Raw genomic sequence first — 20,608 nt, 5'->3', positions numbered from 1 at the left:
ATGGTGTCTGTTTAAGCCCAAAAAGTTTTTAATTTTTGTGAAGTCCTATTTATTTTTCCTTTTGTCATTTGTATTTTTGGTGTCACATCTAAGAAATCATCTAACCTGAGGTCAGCAGACGCTTCTGTTTTCTTCTAAGAGTTTTATAGTTTTAGTTCTGACATTTTAAATCTGTGATTCATTTGACTTAGTTTTTGTTTGCCATGAGGGGGCCCAACTTCATTGTTTTTCTTTTTCTTCTCTTCTCTTCTCTTTTCTCTTAAGCAGGCTCCATGCCCAGTGTGGAGCCCAGCACAGGGCTTGAACTCATGACCCTGAGATTAAGACTTGCGAGGAAATCAAGAGCCAGATGCTTAATCAACTGAGCCACCCAGGCGCCCCTCTTTTTCATGTGGATACCCAGATGTGTTGGGACCATTCACGGAAGAGATTAATTCTTTCCCCCATTGAACTGGCTGGGCAGCCTTTTCAAATGTCAACTAGCCACAAATATTTGGTTTATTTCTATACTCTCAATTCTATCCCTTTGATCTCTTCCTTATCCCTATGCCAGTGTCATACTGTTTTATTATTACAGCTTTGTAGTAGTTTTTGAAATCCAGAAGTCCTTCAACTTTGTTCTTTTTCATGATCATTTTAGCTAATGTGGATTTCTCGCCTTTCTGTATGCATTTTAGGATCAGTTTCTTCAAAAGAACCAGGTGCAATTTTGATAAGAATTATACTGAGTCTATATCAGTTTGGAGATGAGACAACATTAAGTCTTCTGATCAACCGTGGAATGTTTCTCATACCTTCCCATGATTTTATCCAAACTCTGCACCTGAATTTTGAGGTCCCTTCCAATTTGAGCCCATGAAGGTAGTTTAACAACATGTATTCTTCAGTTTGGCCATGCCGATTGCCACCATGTTCTCTAAGCAGACGTTCATAAAACTTGAACTCAAGAGCAAAAATACTTAGCATAATTGTTTTTAATTAAAGCCCAACTCAGTTACACCTGCTTCTTCAGAATCTTCCCCAATCCATTCTCTAACCCACAATTCACCAGCTTCTTCTGAACATCTAGGGCACATCATGGTACATGACATGGTACCAAATAAAGTATGTGTTTCCAGTACCCACCTACCCCCAGTGAATCTGGAAGCACTTAAAAAGCCAAACACAGTAAATGCTTAACAGATACTCCTTGCACTGAACTTTGATTTGGGCTGTCAGCTGTCTTAAGCCATATGCACTAACACTAACCTGTTCTTGCCTCCTTAGGGGATGTGCTGGTGTTCCTGGATAGCCACTGCGAGGTGAATCGTGTGTGGCTGCAGCCTTTGCTGCATACCATTGCCAAGGACCCCAGAATGGTGGTGTGTCCTCTGATAGATCCCATCGACCACGAGACCCTAGAGTACAGGCCATCTCCGGCAGTAAGGGGTGCTTTCAACTGGCATCTAGAGTTTAAATGGGATAACGTTTTCTCTTATGAGATGGATGGACCAGAAGGACCCACTAGACCCATCCGGTAGGACATTTCTTCAGGTTATGGGAATATGTATTGGGACCTAGGGAAAAAATAGAAGATTTCAGAGATGGTTCTTTCAGTTTCTTGGGCTTAATGAGAACTCTTTTGTTGTTTATCTTGTTTCTAAAAGTCTATAATAATAGAATTAGGTAGGTTTTTAGTTTCTTTGATTGGAAATGAGAATCTCAGTCCAGTTAAGAACACTGCCATGGACAGTGTCCCTCTGGTTTCAGGTGTCCGTCTTTAGAATGTGGACTTGGTTCTTAGGAGGAAATTGCATGTGGTCAATGAACAAAATTCTAGCACTGTGGATAGCCCAGAAAAGGTAGAAGTCTTGACTAAATTCATATATAAAACATTTATCTAAGTGCTTTCATCTATAATTTTATAGATATGAATACAATTTTCCTATTATTATCTCCTATTATTATTATTCCTATTATTTCAATTATTAGTCTTGGAAAATGTATTTCTAAATGAGAACAATTTGATGTTGTGACTTTAACTTCATCTGTGAGGCTATTTCCGAAGAGACTTCCTCCAGCCCCCCGCCCACCAACATTTACTGAGAACTGATGCCGGGCTCCACCTGTTCCTCTATTACCGACCTCTGTGTTTTACAAATTACACAAGTAAATTTTCTAACACCGTGGCCTAGCAAATCCTTGATCTTTGTTTCTGTTTTAGTTTAACTAGAGCTCTGGGAACTTGTGCAAGTTACTTACCTCCCTGCACCTTATTTCCTTATGTGGGAGGTCTGGACGTTCGTCACACTTCACAGTGTTGTTGTGAGAATGACTTAGTATATATCAAAGCTTAGAACAGTATCTGTCCATGGTAATTACTACATCATTGTTTATCATTGTTAGCTATTATTATTCCTAAAGCCATGTCCTGGACCTTTCATCTTCTAAATTACTGGATATCTGTCTCTTGGGCCACAGCCCAAGATGTTCCTAGTTTTTCCCTGCTATGCCCCACTCACACCTGCCCACCTACTCACTGGACATCATCAGGATCTCCAGTTCTTTGAGTTCTGTTTTTTTCCTCTCATGGTTTCTTTCTTCTCTATTTTTAAAGATTTTATTTATTTACTTGAGAGAGAGAGCACAAGCAGGGGGAGCAGCAGCAGGAGAGGGAGAAGCAGGCTCCTCGTTGGGCAAGGAGCCTGATGTGGGGTCCATCCCAGGACCCTGAGATCATGACCCGAGCTGAAGGCAGATGCTCAACTGAATCGAGCCCCCCAGGCGCCCCAATGATTTCATTCTTCTTCTGTGGCTTTTCTTGCGAGGACCTCCAGCCTGCCGCAGCAACCTTTTAAACCTCCAAGTCTGATCAAGTTCACCTTCTGCTTTCTTTGTTCCTTTAAAAGATGTGAGCCGATGCTTCATGCATGGTTGATCTCCAGCCTCAAGCTGGTCTGCCATCTCTTTATGCATTCATTCCCCACCCAGTGGGTGTTCCAAATCTTTATTACTTCCCTTGGTCCCAGTAACTGCCCCTGCCCTGAGCCCCTTACTCCTGGGACACAGCCTGGCCTCCAGATTCAAGGATGAAATAAACACTAAGAACCAGAAGGAGTAACTGGGAGATTATTTAGTACTTTATGCTGGAATCATAGTGGAGTACTATGCAGCCATGAAGCCTGACTACACCTGCGATCTGCCACTGCCTACTCTGATTCAGTGATTAACCAGCTCCAGGGGACTCAGCCTTTGTGATGACTCTCACAGTACATCTCTCCATCTCTCTGCCTGTCCCCATGGTCTAGGCCCTCACTGTCCTGGGTTTAGCCTCTACACTGTAAGGGACAAGCTGGCCTGGAGGCTCCACTCCCTCATGCCAGTTTCTCTGTGGCTACATTAGTTTTCTTAAAACCCTACTTTGCAGATGTCACCAAATGTCTTTGTTTTTAGAGCAATAGAGCACTTCATGCACCTTCCAGTGTATAACTCATTTTTGCTCTGCTCCAACCACCACTTGTTAGCTGTTCAGGACTGCTGTGTACAGCTGTATAGGCTGTGTACTGCACATCTCCAGGAGGCCCTGTTCACAAAGATTATAGGTGGTTGTCATCCCCAGAGTTGTGCAATAAGGCAGCCCTCTGCTGGGCCATTTGCCTCATAGCTTCACTATCTTCATCTGTAAAATGATGATAATAAAATGCATACCTCTCGAGATTATTGAAGAGATTAAATGGGCCAATGCTTGTAAAGAACATAACCCAATGCTGGGGGGTTGGGGGTAGGAATAAGGTGGTTGGGTGATGGACACTGGGGGAGTGTATGTGCTATGGTGAGTGCTGTGAAATGTGTAAGCCTGATGAGTCACAGACTTGTAACCCTGCGCAAATAATACATTTTACGTTAATAAAAGTAATTTTTTAAAAAGAACATAACCTAAGGGCTGACACAGGGGAAGTGATCAGTATAAATGGTTGCTATTTTACTGTTGCAGACTTCAGAATGAGTGGGGTAGGGAGGGGCAGAGGGTGAGGGAGAGAATCCCGAGCTGATTGCAGGGAGCCTTACACAGGGCTCGATCGCATGACCCTGAGATCATGACCTGAGCTGAAATCAAGAGCTAGGTGCTTAACCGACTGAGCCACCCAGGCACCCCCCAGACTTCAGAATGAAAAGGAGTAAAGATACTCTTCATTTAGGGACGCCTGGGTGGCTCAGTTGGTTAAGCAGCTGCCTTCAGCTCAGGTCATGATCCTGGCGTCCTGAGATCGAGTCCCGCATCGGGCTCCTTGCTCGGCGGGGAGCCTGCTTCTCCCTCTACCTCTGCCTGCCATTCTGTCTGCCTGTGCTCGCTCTCTCCCCCTCTCTCTCTCTGATAAATAAATAAAATCTTAAAAAAAAAAAAGACTATCGGTTCTTTAAAAAAAAAAAGATACTCTTCATTTAAACATTAAATATGTAAAAATAATGATTTACTCAAAAATTTTTTAAAAAGCATCAATATTTGGAGTTCATCTCAAAATGAACTTGTTTAATTTAAAATGAAGTTACTTTCAGTAAGAAGTAGTTGCAGTGTTACATTTACAAAAAAATTAACATAATTTTATAGTATTTCCCTGTATCACATATCAGGTATGCTTTAGGCTCTAAAAATTTCAATAGGAAAACTACTCCTGGTATTTGCTAAGTAGTAACATTTTTGGAATTTGATTACACTATGTGTATAGATATAGTCACACATGCTTTTGAAAATGATTTGACATTATATTAATATACATTAAAATTAATACATTAATATACATTAAAAATCTTATAAATGTTATTCTTCAATGCAATAATTCCACTTCTTGAAACACTTCCCTAAGGAGTTAATGAGAAGTACAGAGACATCTATCACATTGACATTTATATTAGTTAAAAAAGAAAAACAACATAAATGTTCAATAGCGAAATGGTTAAAAAGTATAATCATACTTTGTAGAATATTACCTAAAGTTTTTTGAAAGCTAATTACTATAAAAGGAAAATTCTCACAATATGCTAAATAAAAAATTAAGCCATTAAAAAACTTAGCATGATACCAGTCATTTATAGAATATGTATCATACATGATACATGTGTTATAATGTACAGTTCACCTTGAACAACACAGGAGTTAGACACACTGACCACCCCATGCAGTCAAAACTCTGAATGTAGCTTTTGATGCCCCAATTCTCTATCGACTAAGAGCCTAGTGTTGACTGAAAGCCTTACTGATACCATGACAGTTGACACCTCATATGTTGTATGCCTCGTGCATTATGCACTGTATATCCTGGGTATATACTGTATATACTGTGAATCCTCCCTTGGACTCCAGATCAGTACAATCTCCAGGTCTTCCTTCTAACCACCCCCCACACCATCTGCTCACTCCCATCTCCTTTGCCGATTCCTCAATTCCTCATCTTCTCTCCAACCTCAGTTCTGGGATCCTCTTCTCCGCCTCCCCACACCCACGAAGCGCTTCTTGCCCATTTTAAGCTGAGGACTCCCAGAGTTCTGTCTCCAGCCCCAGCCGCTTGCCCAGTGCCAGACTCTTCCCTCCAACTGCCTACTGGCATCTCCACTTGAATGCTGACTCCACACCTCAAGCATGTCCCCAGCTGAATCTTTCCACCAAAATCTACCCCCACCCCCAGCATCCCCATCTCAGTGCACGGCAACTCCCCCTTCCAGGTACCCAGGCCAAAATGCTGGGGTTGGCCTTCACTCTGCTCCTCCTCCTCCACCACATCCCACTCGTAAGTGAAACTGCTGGTTCCATCTTCAAAATACATCAGGAGTTGGATCACATCTCATTCACCGCTGGACCCTTATCCACAGTCCCATCCTCTTCCTCCAAGGCCATGGTGACGCTGGGGTCCCTCTTGCCACCCTTGCCCCCGTACGAGCTGGGACCTTGACCTGTTGATTCACTAATTTATCTCTAACCCATCATAGGTGTTTAATACCTACTTTTTAAAAAAGTGAATAAGTAGAGGAACATGTAATCATTTTCAAACTACTTACTTTGGTGTTATTGGGCCCTGCTATTGGTGGACCAAAAAAAGATGCTTTGTAACATTGTGTTTTTCCCAAAAGTAAATGTAACACACTTAATGTACTTGGAAAGGGAGATTTGTAAACTCTAATCTCAATTCAATATTTGTTCCCGGGGGGGGGGTACTCAAATTCTAAAGATGATGTTCCCTCTCAAGAAGAAGACAACATTTATTTTTTTTTTAATATTTTTTTTAATTTTTTATTTTTATTATTATTTTTTTAAAGATTTTATTTATTTATTTGACAGACAGAGATCACAAGTAGGCAGAGAGGCAGGCAGAGAGAGAGAGAGAGAGAGGGAAGCAGGCTTCCTGCGGAGCAGGGAGCCCGATGCGGGGCTCGATCCCAGGACCCGGAGATCATGACCCGAGCCGAAGGCAGCAGCCCAAACCACTGAGTCACCCAGGAGCCCCTTTTTAAAAATTTTTTAAATTTATTTTCAGCGTAACAGTATTCATTGTTTTTGCACCACACCCAGTGCTCCATTTAGAATATGTCACTATACAATTCGTTTGAGAGCTAAGTAAAAGTTACTGCGGGGGTGCCTGGGTGGTGGAGTTGGTTAAGTGTGGTACTCTTGATTTTGCTTAGGTCATGTTCTCCTAAATATATATTAACAATTTTGTATCAGTATTGTGCTCTTTTCTAGTTTTTATGTTACTGCTAATATTCAGTATAATTTTGGCAAAAAAATTCAGAATGACCGAGTCTGTGATTTAATATTGACGTGTCCTTTCTAGGTCGCCTGCAATGGCTGGAGGAGTTTTTGCTATAAACAGGCATTATTTTAACGAGATTGGACAGTACGACAGGGACATGAAACTCTCGGGAGCAGAAAATTTGGAACTTTCACTAAGGGTAATTCAGACTTGGCTTTTTAAATCATTACGTTTGTTCAGAGAGCGCAAACACTGACATCAGACTTGTGTCCAGTTTTCCTGCGTGCGCATCGGGTACCATTCCCACATCCCGTGAAACAAATGACCCGTGGGACTCCTCACTGAGTATGACAAGAGTTAGTAAAATACCAGCTTTTATTACCTTATGTTTTGTTATTTCTAATATATGGCATATCACATTAATGTTTTTATTTATCTGTGGAAGCTCTTCTTTATTACACTGATTGTCTTGGTGGTTGTGGTGTAGTGAAAATAACAGCATTAGGCAGTAGGGGACTTGGGTGCCACTAACTCTGCGGGCTATCTCAGGCCTCAGTTTCCCCATCTGCAAATTGAGAAGACTTGGTAGGGGGTGTCTAGGTTGTCTCTCAACCCTTGAATCCCAGGATACCTGCTACAACATGAGTGGAACTTGAAAACATTACAGTGGGTGAAGGAAGTCAGACACAAAAGCCCACATATTTATATGAATAAGTCCTCTCCTAGGAAATGTGCAAACTAAGTAAATTCATAGAAGCAGAATGTAGATTAGTGGTTGCCAGAAGCTTGAGGAAAGAGAATGAGTGCTGATGGGTGCCAGGGCTATTTCTGGAAGTGGTGAGAATGTTCCAGAATGAGATAGAAGTGCTGGTTGGACAAGCTCATGAAAATACCCAGAGTCACTGAATCGTACACTGCAAAAGGGTAAATTTCTTGTAGACTGTGAATTACATCTCAAATCTAAAAGTAGATTTGACTTTTAAATATTCCCGTGATATTAGATCACTAGTCATTAGGCATCAGAATGGGTCCCAGCTCTGTTGCTAACTTGCTGTAAAATTGTGGAGCAGCCATTAGTTTTTCTAATTCCCTACTTTCTCACCTGGTAAATAGGAACAAATATAAATGCCATTCTCAGAATTTTGTGGAGATTCTTGCATTTTTGTGGGTTTTTAAAATTTTATTTAAATTGCAGAATAGTTAACACAGTGTTTTATAGTTTCAGTTGTACAATATAGGGATTCAGCAATTCCAGACCTCACCTGGTGCTATCAGAACACGCGCCCTCCTAATTTCATCACCTGTTTCCCCCACCCCCACCCTCTCCCCTCCGGTGACCACCAGTGTATTCCCTAGAGTTAAGAGTCTGTTTCCTAGTTTTTCTCTCTCTCCCTCCCTCTTTCTCTCTCTCTCTCTTTTCCTTTAGTCATTTGTTCTGTTTCTTCAATTGCAAATTTGTGAAGAGTTAATGAAATAATTGGGGTAGAGAAGAAAGTACGAAGTAGATATGCCAGGAGAGAGTCTAAAGAAAATACAAAGGTGCCATTCAGATGTTTATTTTGTGTTTATCATAGGTAAGTTTTGGTTTTTGACTAGATTCTTTTAAAAATTTTTTTATTTATTTTTTAAATTTCTTTTCAGTGTTCCAGAATACATTGTTTATGCACCACACCCAGTGCTCCATGCAGTCTGTACCCTCCATAGTACCCACTGCCAGCCTCACTCAACCCCCCACCTCTCTCCCCTCCAGAACCCTCAGTTTGTTTCTCAGAGTCCACAGTCTCTCATGGTTTGTCTCCCCCTTCCAATTTCCCCCAACTCCCTTCTCTCCATCTCCCCATGTCCTCCGTGTTATTCCTTGTGCTCCACAAGTAACTGAAACCATGTGCTAATTGACTCTCTCTCCTTGACTTACTTCACTCAGCACAATCTCCTCCAGTCCTGTCCATGTTGATACAAAAGTTGGGTATTCATCCTTTCTGATGGCTGAGTAACATTTCATTGTATACATGGACCACATCTTTTTTTTTTATTTCTTTTCAGTGTAACAATACATTGTTTATGCACCACACCCAGTGCTCCATGCAATATGCCACCACCAGGCTCACCCCACCTCCCACCCCCTGCCCCTGCAAAACCCTCAGATTATTTTTCAGAGTCCATAGTCTCTCATGGTTCATCTCCCCTTCCAATTTCCCTCAACTTTCTTCTCCTCTCCATCTCCCCATGTTCTCCATCTTATTTCTTATGCTCCAAAATAAGTGAAACCATATGATAATTAACTCTCTCTGCTTGACTTATTTCACTCAGCATAATCTCCTCCAGTCCTGTCCATGTTGATACAAAAGTTGGGTATTCATCCTTTCTGATGGACACATAATACTCCATAGTATATATGGACCAAATCTTCCTTATCCATTTTCGTTGAAGGGCATCTTGGTTCTTTCCACAGTTTGGCAACTGTGGCCATTGCTGCTATGAATGTTGGGGTACAGATGGCCCTTCTTTTCACTACATCTGTATCTTTGGGGTAAATACCCAGTAGTGCAATTGCAGGGTCATAGGGAAGCTCTATTTTTGATTTCTTAAGGAATCTCCACTGTTTTCCAAAGTGGCTGCACCAACTTGCATTCCCACCAACAGTGTAAGAGGGCTCCCCTTTCTCCACATCCCCTCCAACACATGTTGTTTCCTGTCTTGCTAATTTTGGCCATTCTAACTGGTGTAAGGTGGTATCTCAATGTGGTTTTGATTTGAATCTCCCTGATGGCTAGTGATGATGAACATTTTTCCATGCCATTTGTATGTCTTCTTTGGAGAAGTGTCTGCTCATTTTTTGACGTGATTATCTGTTTTGTGTGTTGAGTTTGAGGAGTTCTTTATAGATCTTGGATATCAGCCCTTTGTCTGTAGTGTCATTTGTGAATATCTTCTCCCATTCCGTGGGTTGCCTGTTTTGTTGACTGTTTCCTTTGTTCTGCAGAAGATTTTGATCTTGATGAAGTCTCAAAAGTTCATTTTCACTTTTGTTTCCTTTGCCTTTGGAGACATGTCTACAAAGAAGTTGCTGTGGGTTTTTGACTAAATTCCAATAGACTTTTTATCATGGTTACTTTGGAGCGCCTGGCTGGCTCTCTCAAAAGAGCCTGCAACTCTCGATCTCAGGGTTGTGAGTTCAAGCCCCATGTTGGGTGTAGAGGTGTCTTAAATAAATAAAACTTAAAATAAATAATGGTCACTTTGAAGTGTGCATACAAATCTGGGTTGTGAATTCACCATTATTATCCTTAATTTTTTTCTCACTTTTCTCTGCCTGTTTGTTTCTTCCTGGCAGACACAGTCTGGTGCAGAGAAAGCAATTTAATCAATGACTAAGTTCAAATCTTGGTTGAGCGTTAGCTTTCTTGCAGGTAAAATGAAAGAACAGGGTCCTTATTACCATGCAGTAAACAGATACTTTCTGGAAGGTGCTTAATACGGGAGAGCCGTAATGATTCTATGTTGCCCTCTGTTCTTATACTCTGTGGTCGTCTGCAGAGACCAGCCTCTGAATGCACATATTATCTTAGCGGGTATTAAATTGTGTGCTGTATTTGCTTTTTGTGTTTTATTTTTCTGATTTTTTTTTCTTTGCAGCTGCTGTTATGTTTTGGATTTGGTCTCCCTCTTCCTCCTTTTGGCTTGTTACTTTGTTCACTTGCTCCAAGCTCTCTTAAGCACAGGCTTCTTTCATAGTGCTTCAGGTACGTTATTGCAAATATGAAAATATCTGGAACAAGATCTTCTTCCTTTTAAGGCCCTGTTTGGCAGTGTATGGGAAGTGTGTTGTTTTCATTGCCTCTCCCCGCCCCCATCACGTGTTCCCTTCTGATCCCAGCATTATTTTCTAATGTTCTCGTCTTTGGTACTTTTCATTGTTTGGCTGATGATTCCTTGTTTTATTGTATGGCTCTCTGTGAATATGGCATAGGGCATATTAGGTCCCCTTTTCAGGACCTAATATCTTAATGAGCACATTCTTGTGTCTCAAGAACATCAATTTAGTGAACAACACATGCATATTTGAAGAGGGAGTGTATTCCTTCTTCTGGTTCTATATTCCCTCCAGATAGCAAATAACAGTTAACGTATCATTCAAATGTATTAATTTTCCTTGCTTCCATTTTCTCAACTACTCCACTTCTAATGGCCTCTTCATATTTTTTAAGTATGTATGGGTCTCTCTCTTCATAAACATGTAAATTAATAAACAGGAGGCGTACTCTCTTGACACTGGCTGCGGTCTCTAACCAGGATAAGTAACCCTGTGCTTCCGGACAGTTCCATTCCGGGAACTGTCACCAGTTTAATACTGATGTCCCTAATGGATGGCTTTTGTTCCTCTGTGTCCTGGAGGTCACTGCAACATTTGATGCTGTTGGCTGGTTTTTTCCAGACGTTTTCTTGGAGTTTAGAACATTGCTCCTGGTTCCTCTTCCACAACTCTGTTCTGTGTCTGCAGGAGTATCTTCTGTGCATCCTAGAAGCGTGGGTGTCCCCAAGACTGGTGCTCTTGTCAGCTGTCCCTTTTTGCCCCATGTGCTCCTCGGGACTCAGGGCTGACCTCAGCTGTCTTGCACGTGTGAAGCCACATTGGTGGTTAATAACAGTGTGATATTTCCTTACCCGGTGGGGAAGAACTTCAACTCTGAGCTGACTGAATATCACCCATAGGCAGCCCACCCAGCAACTAAAGGGATCGTGTTTGGCAGGGCAGGGGCATGGGACCCGTTGTCACACCTCTGTTCTGATCAACCTGGGTCTGTGTCATACCTTACTGAGATTTTTCAGGGCGCCACCCCTGCATCAACTCCCATGGCTCTCACTAACACCTGGGTGGTGACAGTACCCCAGTCTACCCTTGTTTAGGGTGAAGATGCTGTGAAGAGTTCTCATTAGGTCCAGTGTAGCCCTCATGTAGGAGCACCTGCTGTGTTGGGCTATGCTATACTCCGGGCATTCAGAAGAAGGCAAAGCCCTCATCCGTCCATCCATCCACCCATCCATCCATCCATCCATTCACTCACTCATCAATACCGAGAGCCTGTTAGGTGCAAAGTGCTGTGCTAGTACTAAATTTAGTGGCGCACAGAGCAAACGCGGCTCATGAGAGCAGGAACCCCCACGTGCTGAAGTGGAGAGAGGTGATTAGTTATTTCTGTTTGATAGACGCATAGAGACATACAGAGCACCACGAGATCAGATGAAAGGGGAATCCAGCCTGTGTTGGGGAGCCATGTGTCTTCAGTGGCTTCCCTGCAGAAATGGCATTTTTAAGTTACGGGGTAAAGGAAAAAGATGCATTTCATTTATTGGATGAGGTCTTATGTATGACACGCGCTGCTCCGGGATCTAACAGGTGTTAACTTATTTAATGTTCCCAACAAGCCTGTGAGCTACATGCGTGATGTCCTTAGAGTGGAGGAGCTGGAGCGCAGAGTGCTGGAGGAACTTGCCTTGATTCGGGGAACTCGTAGGTGTCTGCTCCAGACCTGTGTGTCCTGCTTGGTTCTGTCTACTCAACTTCAGGTCTGGAGACCTCGCCAGTTTGGTTCTATTCTGTCTCTAGGTCATTTCTCTCTGGAAGCTTCCAGAGCTCTGAATTTGTCTTAGTTGCCTGCTGTGCTCACTCCGGAGAAGGGATGGGATCTGCGGCTTCACCCGCAGCCTCAGGAGGCTTCTCCTAACCCAGGCTGCAGATCCACACTTCCATTTCCTGGCGGAGGGCAGGCTGGCCTCCAGCAGCCCCCAACAACCTGCGTGGCTTGGCGCTCCATCCTGGAGGCCCCAGATACGGGCAAGATGCCCTGCTCCAGCCCCGGAGCCCTGCTGTATCCTCTGAGCATCACCTGCCTCACTATGGGACAGGACCTCTTAGGTATTGAAGCCAGCTTAGATGCCGCCCAAGGTGGCCACACCTCTTCGGATGCTTCGATTAGAAAGCAAACTGTGGGGGCGCCTGGGTGGCTCAGTGGGTTAAGCCGCTGCCTTCGGCTCAGGTCATGATCTCAGGGTCCTGGGATCGAGCCCCGCATCGGGCTCTCCGCTCAGCGGGAAGCCTGTCTCCTCCTCTCTCTCTCTCTGCCTACTTGTGATCGCTGTCTGTCAAATAAATAAATAAAATCTTTAAAAAAAAAAAAAAAAAGAAAGCAAACTGTGTGCTGGCGATAAAGGGCGGATCACATTCTTAGAGTCTGCATAAGGGGGATGGGTCATGCTCCTTGGAAGCCCCCTGCTCTCTGACCACAGCTTACCATGGTCACCGTTGCTCCAGATTGCCTCCTCTCTTGGGTTTCCCCAAGACCCTCTTTCTCTTCTCCATCCTCTCAGTAACCTTATCCACACTTGAATGACTTGAATGACTACAGGCTGATGACATAGTTCTCGCTCCTCCCCAGGTCTTTCTGTGCCATCATCTTGTACATCTAATGGCCTATAGGTGATTGTCCTGTAGGTTGAATATCCCATGGGTATCCTAAACCCAACATTTCGAAAATGGAGCCCTTTCTACCCCCTCGAACCCATGCCTCCTCCCTCTCTGGATGGATGACATGCTGCCCTCCCCCTGCCTGCAACCATCCATCCCGTATTCCCCCAGAGCACCTTCTTGGTCTCCACTCTCCCTTTCATGCCTCTCTTTCTCCCACCAGCTATGGTTAGATCTGGGTCTGAGTCATCACTCACCTCCGTCCACTTTGCTCTTTCCCACCTCCACAGTCCATCTCACAGCTTTGATGTACTCTCTTCAGGAAGGTGTCCTTGACCTTACGACCACTGTCCCTGCATGCCCATGCACACACACACGCACACGCACACGCACGTGCACACGCACGTGCACAAGTCTGGGGTCCCTTCTCCTGTGTGTGCTCATGCATGAGAGCGCATGCTTTATTTTTCTTTTTTTGAGTAGACAGTACCATAACAGCACCTGTTCTAGTGTACCAAGTTCAGGGCAGGCTCTGTGGGCATACAACCTGTGTGGTTGCCTGTGGGGGCACGTTTGGAAGGACCCCACACTTGGTGGAATATTCCACGGTTGCCTTCCTGAAATTTGTTACAATTTTTGAATCAGAGACTCCATTTTTATTTTGTGCTGGATGCCCATCAGTCTGTGTACTGACCAGGCGGTGAGCCCCGCAAGGGCAGGAACACGGTCTGACTTGTTCACATCTGGGTCCCAGAGCACCTAGTATGTTTGCCACATAAGAAGTGGTTGGGAAATATTTACAAATGGTTGAACTGGTTGGAGTCTAGGAAGCCTGATCATGTATAAATGATCAGAATAATCATTGTGTGTATCCACTGGGGCGACGCACATCAAGCATTTAAAACAGTGTCTGCCACCCAATGAGCCATCGGCCGATATTGGTTCCTTTCTTTCTACGCGACAGCCATCCCAGAGTCCTCATTTAAAGTGGTATCTGGCTAGCAGCCTCTCCTCACTTTCTGCTGAGAAGTTTCTTGAGACTGGAGAAGGCGGGATAGACTAGAAAATAAATCTGATGGACTGCCTGAATCTGGAAGGCAGCGCTGTAACTGTGAGGCCAATGGAACAGCCTGAGAAAATCCTACCCTGGTTTTTGTCACATGGGGTACCCCTACGTCACCTCATGAAAACAAATACAGATTACAGAAGAAAGAAAATACTTTGTAATGCCCTGATTTCCGCCTACAGACTCAGAAAATAGGCAGCTTTCCAACCCATATGTGTCAGTGGAGAAGGGCCAGTGAGGCTGGGCCATGATGCAAGGAGAGAAGGATAAGGGAAGGCTGGAGAGGGGCAAGGGCAGGATGCCCCAGAGCCCTGTGAGGATTTAGGTTGTGTCTTATGCATGGTGGAAAGCTGCAGGTAGGTTTTAGGCAGGACAGTGATGGAGATGAACAAAGTAGGGGATAAGCAGGGAGAGCAGGAGCTTCTTGTGATGATCTGGACAAAGGGTGGCCTTGGATGGAACTAGAGCAGTTGTAATGGAGGCAGGAAGACTGGACAGATTCCAGGCATAGAGTGGATGGAACTAAGAGACTGAGCAGGTAAGATGGATGTTAAGACAAAGCGGTGTCCCAGACAGGCCATTATCAGTCGGCTAATGTCATGATGACGCTATGTTACAAACCAGCTGAACACTGAATCACTTAGACCAATAAGCGTTAGGTTGTTTCTTTCATATGTTCATGGGCTGGCGAGGGGGACTCTGCCTCTTAGATGGTCTGGGCTTGGCTCTATCTAGTCTTTGACTTCAGGTCAATTCATCATTCTATGAGTATTAGAATTCTACTTGTGTAAAAAAAAAATTCTATTCATGTTCTACTAGTATTACTATTCTACTAGTATTTGGGGTTACTAGATTATTAGTGGTGACTAGTAGCAACCCAGCATATTCTTTTCATTTGGATGGGCAAGGATGCAAAAGTCAAGCCAGACCACAAAACATATTTAAAGCTTCAGCATGCATCATGTCTACTCCCATTGTGTTGGCCAAGGCAACAGAGGGACAAGCCCAAAGTCAGGATGTCCAAGAAATAAACTTTGCCCCAAAGTGAGGGACGGGAGAGTGAACTAATATTTGCTGAAAGATAATTCCATTATCACACCAAGTTTCTGGAATAAACAACCAAGTGTATGGAGGTCTGTTTTACTTAATGAGTAAAACTAAAGTTAAGAGAAAAAAAGTCCCCTCGTGTATCAGTTAGCTTTTGCTGTATAACGAACTATCACGAAACACAGTGGCTTAAAACAGCAGTTCTAATTTCTCATAATTCACTGTGTTGCCAAAGTGGCTTTTCCAGTCAGAGACAGGATGGCTGGTTTCTGCTGATATTGCCTATACATCTGTGTTCATCCAGAGGCTCAGCTGGGGCTGATGAGTCTACGATGACATCATTTGCATGTCTGGACATTTGCCGAGTGATCGCTGCGGCAGTGGAGATGACTTGCCATTTGTGTCTTACATCAGTCAGGCTAGCTCAGGCTCATTTCCAGTGAGATGGTCACAAGGTTCCCAAGAGTAGCAAATGAAGTCCCATGCAGCAAACACTTTAAGCATCTGTTTGTGTCACATTTGTTAAGGTTGCATTGGCCAAAGCAAATCATGTGGCCAAGGCCAGACTTAAGAGGTGGAGAAATAAGCTTTACCTCTTGATGGAATGAGGGACAATGTTACATTGCACAGAAATGTGCATAGAGGAATGAAGAGGTGTAGCCATTCTGGCAACCGACCATACTTCACTACAGCAGAGATGCATGCTGATTTATAAACAGAAACTCTAAGCATTTTATAAGCATCAAATTATCTAATGTTCATAGCAATCCCATGAGGTGGGTACTTACTCTCACTCTGCAGTTGAGGAAACTGAGGCACAAGTAGGTTGAGTAACTGCAGTAACTTGCCTTCGTTCATACAGCTGATGGAGGACTCGAGCTATACTGAGCGTCCCAGAGTCTGTGTTCTTACCCACTGTGTTAGCTTAACTTTCAGTGGGGTGCCAGAGCTGTTATTACTACTACTACTACGACGACGACGACGACGACGACGACTAATAATAATAATAATAATAATAATAACAGTAGAGACAGGGAGCTGGATGGACAACTTCCAGCAGAACTTCTGAGGAAGCAAGCAGACCACTGTCTACACGGACAGTGAGCCCAGTAAAATATATGTCCAGACAGATCATGTCCCTCTAGAGAATGAATCAAGAGTAAGAGAACAAATACATGAGCCCTAGGAAGATTAAGCTAAATTGCTGTAGTTTCCTTCAATTTGATTTTTTAAAAATATTTTATTTATTTATTTGACACAGAGAGAGAGATCACAAGTCAGCAGAACTGCAGGCAGTGGAAGAGGGAGAAGCAGGCTCCCCGCTGAGCAGGGAACCTGATGCAGGACTTGATCCCAGGACCCTGGGATCGTGACCTGAGGTAAAGGCAGCTGCTTAGCCGACTGAGCCAGCCAGGTGCCCACAATTTGATTTTTTCTAAAAGATTTATTTATTCATTCACTCCAGGGGGGTGGGAGAGAGTCAGAGGGAAAGACACAATTCCAAGCAGACTCCAAAGTCAGGGTGGCGTCCAATGTAGGACTCAATCCCACGACCCCGAGATCATGACCAGAGCCAAAACCAAGAGTCAGATGTGCTCACCGGACTGTACCACTCAGGCACCGCATGATTTTTTAGAATGTTTTCTCATAAAATTTTTAGTTTTGTACCTCTTCTATCACTTTGATTACTTTTATTTTCTATTCTGTATGCCAGATTTCTTTTCTAATCAAGAAACATTTAAAACATAATAAACAGTGCTTTCTCCAGTCTAATTATCAAACAGATACTAATGATCTTCCAAATATCCTTAAGTTCTCACTTAAAAAAAAGAGAATAAAACATAATAAATAGCTAGTAGTAATTAGCTTTTGATATATAACAAAGTGCCCCCCAAATAGTATCTTAAGTGAACAACTGTGTAGTTCTCAATTTCAGATGAAAATGAGATCCAGGGGTGCCTTGGTGTCTCAGTCAGTGAAGCATCTGCCTTTGGCTCAGGTCATGATCCCAGGGTTCTGGGATCGAGCCCCACATCTGGTTCCCTGCTCGGGGAACCTCTGCCTGCTGCTCCCCCTGCTATGCTCTCTTTCTCTGTCAAATAAAAATCTTTTTAAAAACGTTTTATGAAGTGTTTAAAGTACAAAAAAGAGGCATCATCGAATTTAGCCCTGATCAGTATTTTCTTGCTACCTGCTAACATCCAGTAACACTTAGTCATGCTCAGAACATCATTGTGAATATTTGAAGACAAAGTATTTTTCCACTTTTTATATAATCAGCATCAGAATAGATCACATATGGGGGACCTGGTTGGCTCAGTGGGTTAAGCATCTGCCTTTGGCTCAGGTCATGATTCCAAGGTCCTGGGATCAAGTCCTGCATCAGCTCCCTGCTCAGTGGGAAAACTACTTCTCCCTCTCCCTCTGCCTGCTGCCCCCTTGCTTGTGCTTGCTCACTCTCTCTCTCGGTCAAATAAATAAATAAAATTTTTTTTAAAAAGAACAAAACAAAAACAAAGAATTATTTTTTATGAGGGAGACAGAATTACTTTGTATTTGGAGTGCTGACTCGGAAGCCAAACTTCCTGAGTTTAAACCCTGCACACTCTGTCACTGGGCAAGTTTCTTATTCAACGTATGTATGAGTTTCTTTATCTGTAAAGTGGGGATAACCACAGTATCCACATTATAGGGTTGTTGTGAGGCTTAAATGAACAATCTAAGACATGTTAGCTATTCCTATGTTTGTTTAAAAAAAAAAAAGATTCTGCAGTTGCCTAGTACTACTAGCAAACATGCATTAATGTTTTTCGGTTTCATCTAGATCTGGGTGTGTGGAGGCCAACTTTTCATACTCCCCTGCTCGAGAGTGGGACTCATCAATAAGCCGCGCTTTGCAGGTCGACCTGGTTTTATGAAATCCGTGACCTATAACAATCTCAGATTGGTGCACGTTTGGCTGGACCAATACAAGGTGAAGGAAACGTCTCTGATTTGGAAAGACAAGCAAGAGTACAGAATGGGATTGCCCTAAAGACACCTGCTACTACTACCTTTCCAGATAGGAAGTTTTGGGGGTTTTCCCTCTATTTCCTTAAATTAGCCGCCAGCCACTCATCTGCCTTCCCAGACCCTATTCTCAATTGGTTCATTTGAACCTACTGCCCTGGAGCATTACTTTTTAATTTCTAGGGAAACTCAAGTTTCTCAGAAGAAAATCAACCACCACCGGGAGTTAGTTTGGCCTAGATCTATTTCCCCCCGCCAAGCAGTGCCCCTCTGAAGCAGCAATCCCTGCCCTCCTCCCCACAGGCAGCTCCCCAGATTCTCTTCCTCTACTACCAAGTTCTCAAGGGATGCAGCTGCTGTGATCTGGAGACCACGTGAGAAACTCCATTACCTCTTTTCTTTTTTTTAAAGATTTTATTTATTTATTTGACAGACAGAGATCACAAGTAGGCAGAGAGGCAGGCGGAGAGAGGGGGAAGCAAGCTCCCCACTGAGCAAAGAGCCTGATGAGGGGCTTGATCCTAAGACCCTGAGATCATGACCTGAGCTGAAGGCAGAGGCTTAACCCACTGAGCCACCCAGGCACCCCCCATTACCTCTCTTCAACCGACAGTCAAAGATTTCTCTACCAAAGCCATGCTCCTTCATCTGTGCACCTCCCCAAGCCTACAGCCCCTAGCCAGGACCTAAAAGGATGCACAGAGAACATGCCGCTTTGGCCCAGTTTGAAAGTGGTCCCCGCACAACCCGTGCACAAACCAATATGGCAGTAACCCCCACAAGACCTCACGTCAGATACATGGGGAGAAATATGTAAGAATCTCTCTATGATAGTCTATGTTCTGGTCTTAATCTAATATTTATTTATTATTTTAAAGTATAAAAGTAATAATACTCTTTAGTAATCAGGGCAATGCGGATTAAAGCCTCAGTGAGGTATTTCTACATAGCCATTTAGATTGGCAAAACTGTTTAAAGTCTGATAGGTCCAAGTATTGACAAGCACAGGAATTCTCAGACATCGCATGTGAGAGCACTCATTATTACAAACTCACTTTGGAAGACAGTTTGGCAAAATCAAGTAAAGATCATGAATATCCCACAATCTAGCAATTCCATCCGACACATTCATCCCAGAAAGGCACGCTTTGTGCAAGAATGCACGAAGGAGAAGGCTCACGAACAGGATCGTAGGTGTCAGCTGCACTAGTTACAGCCCACGAACAACACTGTAGGTGTCAGCTGCACTAAATACAGCCCACGCGCTCATCAGGTCAGAATGGACGAATGCGACATATTTAATGGATATAATTCTATTTGGCCATGAAAATTAACCATAGACGTACATACAACAGTACAGCCCATCTTAAGGACATAATGGTGAACTAAAGCAGCCAAAAACAATAGAATGTATACTGATTTATTCCAGTTCCTATTAAATTAAAAATGGGTAAAATCAAGTCACATAATTTATGTGTGCACAATTAGATAATCAAAGCTAAAAAAAAAAGCAAAAGCATGAATACATAATCAAGTTAGTATTTAAAACCAAGGGAAAGGCTTTGTTCAGGATGGGACAGGCTGGGGGCTTCAAGGAGATTGTGTAGTATTTCTTGACCTAGTCAGTGTCACGGGGGTTGATTTTTCAACAGTTCATTAAGTTGCACATTGAATTTTATGTATTTTTTGTATGCTTATTATATATCCTGATTTTTAAAAGAAATTATTTTTAAAAGGTAAAACATACTCATGTTTAAGTCATACAGTACTGAAAGAATACTAAGTGAAAAGCTTTCTCAGACCATAGTTCCACCCCTCAGAGGTTAACATTAAATTAGCAAGTGCTAAATCACTAAATTTAGCAATCACTAAAATGAATAGTTTCTTGTTAACACACATTTAAAAACAAATATATATCCTTTTATATAATGAAATTCACACAATATTTTGTTCTGCAATTTTTCCACCTGTTAGCATGTTTTATTTTATTTTTCTAAAAAATATTTATTTATTTTTAGAGAGAGAGTGCATGGGTGGAGGCAGGGGTGGGGGTGGGGGATGGGGATGGGGGGACAGAGGAAGAGGGAGAGCTGACTCCCTGCTGAGCAGAGAGCCTGATGAGTGGCTCAGTCCCCAGACCCTGGGATTATGACCTGAGCTGAAGATAGATCATTAACCAACGGAGCCACCTAGGTAGCTCCTAGCTGCTCCACAGAGCCCCTACCTGTTAGTATATTTTAAAAGTCTTCTAAAATCTGAACATATAAACATGTCACCATAGGGGGCTGTGATTCT

General features: G+C 43.1%; 1 protein-coding gene across 3 annotated transcripts in view; it reads left to right on the top strand.

Moving 5' to 3' along the window:
* GALNTL5 (polypeptide N-acetylgalactosaminyltransferase like 5) overlaps positions 1 to 20,608 on the top strand; it is a 48,906-nt gene that overhangs the window by 27,713 nt on the left and 585 nt on the right. Inside the window, exons 6-9 of one of the 3 annotated variants that reach the window (XM_045086348.1) lie at positions 1,267 to 1,516; positions 6,807 to 6,924; positions 18,129 to 18,278; positions 18,617 to 18,687. In XM_045086348.1, the coding sequence (XP_044942283.1) occupies positions 1,267 to 1,516; positions 6,807 to 6,924; positions 18,129 to 18,278; positions 18,617 to 18,687 (589 nt within the window). The remainder of the gene's footprint in view (positions 1 to 1,266; positions 1,517 to 6,806; positions 6,925 to 18,128; positions 18,279 to 18,616; positions 18,688 to 20,608) is intronic. The other 2 variants (XM_004765988.3, XM_045086349.1) reach the window with 2 other exon arrangements.

The sequence above is a fragment of the Mustela putorius genome, unplaced genomic scaffold (assembly GCF_011764305.1).
Source record: "Mustela putorius furo isolate JIRA1106 unplaced genomic scaffold, ASM1176430v1.1 tig00000929_pilon_pilon_pilon, whole genome shotgun sequence".
Taxonomy (NCBI): Eukaryota; Metazoa; Chordata; class Mammalia; order Carnivora; family Mustelidae; genus Mustela; species Mustela putorius.
This window is presented reverse-complemented; position numbering and strand designations above follow the sequence as displayed.